Here is an 8,183-nt window from a genome sequence, read left to right as displayed (position 1 = left end):
TGGTGGCGCAGTGGTTGAGAGTCCGCCTGCCAATGCAGGGGACGCGGGTTCATGCCCCAGTCCGGGAAGATCCCACATGCCGCGGAGCGGCTGGGCCTGTGAGCCATGGCCGCTGGGCCTGTGCTCCACAACGGGAGAGGCCACAACAGTGAGAGGCCCACATACCGCAAAAAAAAAAAAAATGCACTTTTACCACGGGGATCTCAAATAAGGAGTGGAATGGAAGCCTGAGCAGGGGACAATATAGGGAGGGAGAACTGAGATCAGACCAGTGGAGGCAGCAAGCAAGTTGCATCCACAGGGGCCAGAGGGGGCAGTTAGAAAGGGGCTTGTTGAGTGGCTGAGGAGTTTGGGATTTACCCCCAGAACACTGTGGAGTCATCCATGGGCTTGAAGCAGGGGAATTTTGTGATCACATCTGTGCTTTGGAAAGGTTGCTTTGGCAGTTGTGTGGAGGGAGGAAGCAGGGAGCAGTGAGGAGTCTGCAGCTGTGGTCAGAGTGACAGTGCCTGAGCCAGGTTGGAGGCAGTGGAGATAGGTTAGAGTGAAGGGATGTTCTGAAGGTAGAATGGACAGGATTTGGAGATTGATGGGATGTGGGAGATGAGAAAATGAAGCTCAGGTTCCTGGCCTGTGTGGTGGATGGGTTGTGGCATCCTTCACTGAAAAGGGGGAACCCTAGAGAAGCAAATTGGGAGGAGAGTGACAAGGCTCATAAGGGTGGACTGGGAGCCATCCAGGAGGAAGTGTCCAGAAAGAAGCTAGATACATAGAGCTGGGCAAGAAAAGAAGGGTGTAGGCTAGAGGCAGAACTTTGAGAGTCCTCCTTGCTTTACTGATATCCAGTGACCAATCTGTTCCTCCCACACATGCAGCTCATGCCTTTTACTTGCTTCTCCATCCTTGACTTTTACCTACTAATGCTCATGAGGTTTAGTGTCTCCAGACTAATGTAAGACAAAACATAAGGCCCTTGAGGACTAGGGACATCATCTTTCTCCAGTATTACCCTAGCCTTGAGCATAGACCTGGGCATCGAGCAGTTATTCAGGTTACAGATTAATAAGTCATGATTCCAAATACCTCTGTTATCTGCTTTCCAAGTGGCTGGAATTTCCTCCATTAAAGCCCTTCCTCGGACTTCCCAGGCAGTCCAATGGTTAAGACTCAGCGCTTCCAATGCAGAGGGTGCAGGTTCAATCCCTTGTCAGAGAACTAAGATCCTAGCTGCGTGGTGTGCACCCCCAAAATAAATAAATAATAAACTAAAATAAAATTATGTTTTTAAAAAAAAGCTCTTCCGGGGCTTCCCTGGTGGCGCAGTGGTTGAGAGTCCGCCTGCCGATGCAGGGGACACGGGTTCATGCCCCTGTCCGGGAAGATCCCACATGCCGCAGAGCGGCTGGGCCCGTGAGCCATGGCCACTGAGCCTGCGCGTCCGGAGCCTGTGCTCCGCAACGGGAGAGGCCACAACAGCGAGAGGCCCGCATACCGCAAAAAAAAAAAAAAAAAAAAATCACATAAAATTAGGAGAAGGGGGAGAAAATGAGGGAGCAGAGAGGGCCAGAGCCTGCCTGATAGACCTACCTTCCTCTTCCCCCTCCCAAGCAGCCCCTGAGCTAAAGCATCATGTCCAGAGGATCCCTATAAAAATGGAAATGCTACCTAACAGTGAGGAGCCCTGAGCAGCCAGTGAAAGAACAGGAAGAGAGAGGGTGGGGCTGGAAGATCTGAGTACTCATTCTGGTTTTGCCAAGTTACTGGACGACTCTGAGCAAGTCACTTCATTTCTAGAGCTTAGGACAAAACTGTGGCTGGCTCTTCAAAAAGAACTGTGAACATCAGTTGAAAGAGCAGGCATGAAGGTTTTGCAAAGTGAAAAGTGTACAGATTAGATGGAATATTTAAGGGTGATCAATGCATACCTGAAAAATGCAGGTAAGAGCACAGAGAACAAAAGTGACCTACTTCTCAAATGTGAGATGTAGGCCCAAGCAAAGTCCTTCTTTAGACTTTAGAGAGCAGTAGTTTGAGCTGAGAGGTAAAAAATAAACAGGGTTTTTACAGGGGTCTGAAGAAAGCAGACATCAATATGGAAAAAAATTCCTGTGGTCCGGGTAGGAGATGATGTAGAAGGGCAGGTCTTTAAAATTTAGGAGAAAGCGGTTCGCCTTGGCAGCTGACATTGAAAGCTTTCCAAACATAAGGTTTAGTATCACTACACCCTAGTTCAAAAGTATGGGATGACTTGCTGTCCCCCCAACACTCTTCTACCCTTTTATGTCCTTGATTATGGCTCGTCACCTTACACACCTTTGCCTCGTTAATGCCTTCTGATCCTTTGACACCCAATTGAAATGAGATACTCCTGGGGAATGATTTGCTCCTTTATCTATGAGTTCATTTCTTCTCATTATAACAATTAACGCATTAAATGTTTTTTGGTTTTGTTTTCTAAATTTTGAGTTTAAGGGCAGGAAACACATCTTGGGTCATCTTTGTATCCCCAGTGCCTAGAAAGGGAGCTGAACATAGCTGGTACTCAATAAATCTTTGCTGAATTGGAATATATCTCACACATGTCCTCAACAGACACAGAGAAATGGGAGTGTTCAGGTGTAGCTTTACGTCTTACCCCCAAAGTGGGCAGGAAGTGTCTTGCCCATTGTTACTTAGAAAATCAGCACATCTCTCCTCCATTTGTTGATTCTCTTGCTTAATGAGTTCCAAAAAACACATAAATGATCAAGATTATTGCAAGCTTTACCTGGGGGCAATAGTGGGAGCTAAGGAAGATGTTGGAAATAGCATTGTTCTCCTGAGAATTACAGCACAAAGTACACTTTTCTTGGAAAGAATGGCTTCCAGGCCAAGGAACCCTTAGTCAGTAATTCTATTAATTAATCTAGAAAGACCATGTCCATCAGAAGGTAGATTTGGGAGTGAGGGTAGGTTACTAAGAAGCATAAAAATAAAAGAAATAATAATGACAGTTTACATTTATTGTATGATTACTGCTGCCTAGAACTATGCCTAAAGTTTTACTTGCATTTTCTCATTCAATCCTTAGTAAAGTACAATTATCATCCTATCTTATGGAGAAGAAACCTGCAGTTGAGTCGTTACTAATTCACCCAAGATCACACAGCTAATAAGGAGCCAAGACAAGATTCAAATGGCAGACAATCTGACTCCAGCATCACAGAGGATGATATTAAACATTTAAGTTATATAAATTACATCTCAACCTAAGGAACTGCTTACCAAAGCTTTCTAGTAATATGGCTTCCCAGGAGGCTCTCCTATAGGGAGAGAATATGCCTTTTGCCAGCATGTGAGCACCAGTCTGCTTCCCAGTTTAGTCACTTGGCTTATCCATCAAGCTCCTGGGCACCTGATGAGTCCCTAAGGAAGGAATCCACTCTTGAGGCTGAGGGCCAGATCCTAGAACGTGGTGACTTCACCAGTGCCATGTGGTAAGCTGACAGCCTTCTGCTGATAATGCCCTGAACTTCTGTGGACTACAAACCTGAGATAGTCCATGGGAAGAACACTTCCTTAAATCACTTGGTGCTTTTAAGTCACAGCAGTTCTCGTTGGTGACGCAGTCTGGGATAGTACTGCAGGGAACAAACCTGTCCTTATTTTTATCATCCCAACTGTTCCACAGGCTCTCATCATATTACTTTTCCTTCTCACCTTGTTTCTATCCAGCATGAAACAGCCTATCCTGTTGGTTTGGCTTTCCATTCCTTGGTCTTTGGGGCCAATTTCATGAAGTAGGACACATCACCATTTCCTGCAAGAAGAAAACATTTCCTTTTGTTCCTTCCTAGTGATCCTCAGCATTTTCTCAGCCATGTAAGAGCAGCATATGGGAATCTTTGTCTTCAGAGAGCAGGCTCCAAGGCCACTTGGACCCCATTCCTGGTTTCTAACTGATGCCTCAGAGGTCATATAGTTGTAATTATAGTTGATATAATATAAATATAGTAGTTGTCTTAGTCCATTCAGGCTCATGTAACGAAGTACCACTGACTGGGTGGCTTATAAACAGCAGATGTTTACTGTTCACAGTTCTGGAGGCTGGAAAATCTGAGGTCAAGGCACCAACATGGTCATATTCTGGTGAAGGCCCTTTTCCTGGTTCATAGCTGTGACTTCTTGCCATGTCCTCACATGGTGGAAGGGGCTAGGAGCTCTATGAAACTTCTTTTATAAGGCACTAGCCCCATTTATGAGGGTTCTGCCCTCAGGACTTAAGCACCTCCCAAAGGCCCCACTTACTAATACCATCACATCTAGCATTAGGATTTCAACATACGAATTTTGGGGAGGACACATATTCAGACCTTAGCAGTTGTAAATATAATTGTAAATACAATTGAGGGTTTTTGCCATCTAAATGCATTGCCTTGGACTTCTTTGGTGGTCCAGTGGGTAAGACTCTGTGCTCCCAATGCACGGGGCCCGGATTTCATCCCTGGTTGGGGAACTAGATCCTGTATGCATGCCACAACTAAGAGTCCGCATGCCGCAACTAAAAAGGATCCTGCATGCCGCAACTAAGACTGGGCGCAGCCAAACTAAATAAATCAATAAATAAATACATTGCCTTATATTTAAACACATGAATGCTTTAGAGGTATGGAGAAAAGGGAACCCTCTTGCACTGTTGATGGGAATGTAAGTTGATAACAGCCACTATGGAGAACAGTATGGAGTTTCCTTAAAGAACTAAAAATAGAATTACCATATGACCCAGCAATCCCACTACTGGGCATATACCCTGAGAAAACCATAATTCAAAAAGACACATGCACCCCAATGTTCATTGCAGCACTATTTACCATAGCCAGGTCATGGAAGCAACCTAAATGCCCATCGACAGATGAATGGAGAAAGAAGATGTGGTACATAGAAACGATGGAATATTGCTCAGCCATAAAAAGGAACGAAATTGGGTCATTTGTAGAGATGTGGATGGATCTAGAGACTGTCATACTGAGTGAAGTAAGTCAGAAAGAGAAAAATAAATATCATATATTAACGCATATATGTGGAACCTAGAAAATGGTACAGATGAACTGGTTTGCCGAGCAGAAATTGAGACACAGAAGTAGAGAAAAAACATATGGACACCAAGGGGGGAAAGCGGGTGTGGGGGGGAGGTTGTGGGGTGGTGAATTGGGAGATTGGGATTGACATGTATACACTGATGTGGATAAAATGGATGACTAGTAAGAAAAAAAAAATAAACATAAAGAAGACATTCTTTTTTTAAAAAATAAATTTATTTATTTATTTTTGGCTGCGTTGGGCATTTGTTGCTGCACACGGGCTTCCTCTAGTTGCAGCGAGCAGGCGCTATTCTTCATTGTGGTGCGTGGGCTTCCCATTGCGCTGGCTTCTTTTTGTTGCGGAGCACGGGCTCTAGGTGTACCGGCTTCAGTAGTTGTGGCTCGCGGGCTCTAGAGCGCAGGCTCAGTAGTTGTGGTGCACGGGCTTAGCTGCTCCGCGGCATGTAGGATCTTCCCGGACCAAGGCTTAAACCCATGTCCCTGCATTGGCAGGCAGATTCTTAACTGCTGCGCCACCAGGGAAGTACTAGAAGACACTCTTGAAGCTTAAAGATAAGATGGTTTGAGCAAGGTCTTAGAGAAAGCGAATTAGTAAGATTATTAAAGGTACCAGAAGGAAAAGAAGCTAAGCATTAAAGTGTAAGTCAGCTTTGTTGCCAGTACATAGTTTCTAAGTATACCAGGAGCTGTTTGGAGTGGAGGGCTGAAAAAAATGCAAATATTCCAGAGGTGTCTGGTAATTTTTCTCTAAGTTTGCCTTTTCTTTATGCTTGAGTCCTCAGGTGTACATAAGAGACTACTGGAATAATTTGGTTTCTAGAAAAAGGGATCACATGTAAATTTTCCAGATACTTCACACATTTCTAGAATAGTAAATAATCTCATAAGGCAAGTACCTATTACTAGAAATCAGAAAACTTGGGTGTTGGTGCTGAGAAACCAAATTATCCCTTTTCTTCATGTCTGTACCCAAGCAGCTGAATGTTGCTTAGAGAAAAACCGCACACTGGGCCAACTGGTTTAACTTTAAACTCATGATCACAAACTTCAAATGGGTACCCCATACCACCAAGGCAGTCTCACTAGGAAAACTGCAAGCTTTCTTTCTCTCTCCCCTGCATTTGCACCCATCTTCACCCTTGTTACCCTAATTCCCACAGTGGAAGCATCCTGTTTCTATCCAGGGTCAATCCTCCCAGTTTCCTTATATCCTCCCATGAACTTCACCCCGGTTTAAGTCAAGCAAGTGAATTCCCTGGCAGGCCAGTGGTTAAGCGCTTTCACTCCTGTGGGCCTGGGTTCGATCCCTGGTCAGGGAACTAAGATCCTGCAAGCCCTGTGGCGCAGAAAAAAAAAAAAAAAAGTCAAGCAAGGCTTCGCTGTCCTGTATCACACTCCCAATGACAAATAAACATGCTCTAGAACCCTTTCATCTTTTAGAACATGCTCTAGAATTCTTTCATCCTCCCTTAACCCCATATCCTTCCACATTTACCCCTGAATTTCTTTGCTCCCTTTGCAGCTAAGCTTCTCTCATGTTGCCTATGTGTCCTGTCTTTATTTCCTCACTTTCCTGTTCACTCTTCAACCCATTCTAGTCAGGTCCACACCTCTGATTTACCAACATGAATCAAGCCAAAGTCACCAATGATAATCTCGTCTTCCAAGGTGACCAATTCAATATAGCCATGTTTCTGGCCCAAGTTTACCCCTCAGCAGCACTAAACACAGTTGACCATTCCCCTCCTACCTGAATCCTTCTCTGCCCTTGGATTCCAAATTCAACACTGTGGACTTCCTTCTGTCTTCCTGGCTGTTCCTTCGCAGTCTCCTTCTCCATTACCCTATCTCTAAATGCTGGAGTGCCTAGGATTTGGCCTTGGAACTTCTCTTCACTCTTTCCTCCAAGTCAGAGGTCTTATAAACTGACAGCCCTCACGTGCGGCTTAATCAGCTCATGCAGTTTTAAAACATCTGATTTAGTTGCCAACACCTGGAGATTTTACACACAACCCCCCCCCCCCCAGATTTCCTTTAAAAAGAAAAAGAACAAAATATCTGTCAACATTGGGCTAACATTCTCATAATGGAACAGTCAGCTCAATAGAGCAGAAGCTGCCCACTTGACGCTGGGTCCGTTTGTTCTTCGTGATCTAAGGTAAGGGAGTTGAGAATACAGTCCTGAGTCAGATTACCATAAGTATCAAAGACTCTCCTCCCTGAGCCACCAGAACATCTTCCAGTCAGTCTTCAGGGAATTTTACCGCTGGTTGGGTAGAGTCCGCAGGTGCATCTCAGGGAGGGGGAGGGGCGACCGCACTGTGAGGGGTTGAAGGACCCCGCCCACAAAGAGCTCAACAGCTCTCGGGCAAAAACAAGAAATGTACGTTTTAAAATACACAATTACGCCGCTCCAAATACAGAAAGTCCTTTTAGCAGAAGACTGCTATGATCGTATAAAAGCATCAAGTCTGGCCTTCTTCTGGCCTCTCCGGGCTGAGATGGCCTGGGCACACCAGAAAGCCCTCGCCCTCTTCTCTCACACCCGGTATTAGGAGGCCCTCTTGTAGGGGGGAGAGATCCCCCAAAACCGCGGGGCAAGGACAGCCCTGCTTGCCGTGGCTCGCAGGCGCTGGATTGTTTCTGAGGAGCCGGGAGTGAGAAGGGACCCGCCCGGCCTTACCCGGTGGCGGGCTGCGGAGCTGCGCTCGGAGGGCGGGTCCGGCCCTGCTAGGGAGGAGACTGGGGCGGGGCCCCGCCTAAGAACCGCCTCAGCCCCACCGCCTAGCCCCGCGCGCGCTTCCTCCAAACACCCTCCCCCCCAACGCCCTCCCTTACGGATTCAGAGCGGGTGACTGCAGCTAAGGAACCAGGTCAACCGGGCCGGGATCCTGGACCGCCCAGAGGCGACTGCCTCCGCCCAGGAAGCCCCACCCAGCGGGAACCCGGACCTCGGCCTCCCTAAGAACCCACGCGCGACCGGTCTAGGGCGCGTGCGGCGTGACGCGACCCGCAGCGCGTCCCGTGACGCCATCGCGCCCGCTTTTGAAAGTTGGCGCCCGGGGCCGCCTCCCATGCTGCCCTGCGCGAACCCCTCCCCTC

At 46.8% G+C, this 8,183-nt stretch overlaps 1 protein-coding gene across 1 annotated transcript in view; it reads right to left on the bottom strand.

The window, feature by feature from the left end:
• Positions 1 to 3,550: 3,550 nt before the first annotated feature.
• CTCF-DT (CTCF divergent transcript) overlaps positions 3,551 to 8,183 on the bottom strand; it is an 8,494-nt gene continuing 3,861 nt past the window's right edge. The window contains exon 3 of the mRNA XM_024732798.1: positions 3,551 to 3,799. Coding sequence (XP_024588566.1) covers positions 3,726 to 3,799 — 74 coding nt within the window. The 3' untranslated portion in view covers positions 3,551 to 3,725. The remainder of the gene's footprint in view (positions 3,800 to 8,183) is intronic.

The sequence above is a fragment of the Neophocaena asiaeorientalis genome, unplaced genomic scaffold (genome assembly GCF_003031525.2).
Source record: "Neophocaena asiaeorientalis asiaeorientalis breed wild unplaced genomic scaffold, Neophocaena_asiaeorientalis_V1.1 scaffold90, whole genome shotgun sequence".
In the NCBI taxonomy this organism is placed as follows: Eukaryota; Metazoa; Chordata; class Mammalia; order Artiodactyla; family Phocoenidae; genus Neophocaena; species Neophocaena asiaeorientalis.
Note: the sequence above shows the minus strand (reverse complement) of the source record. Positions and strands in the feature narration are given on the sequence as shown.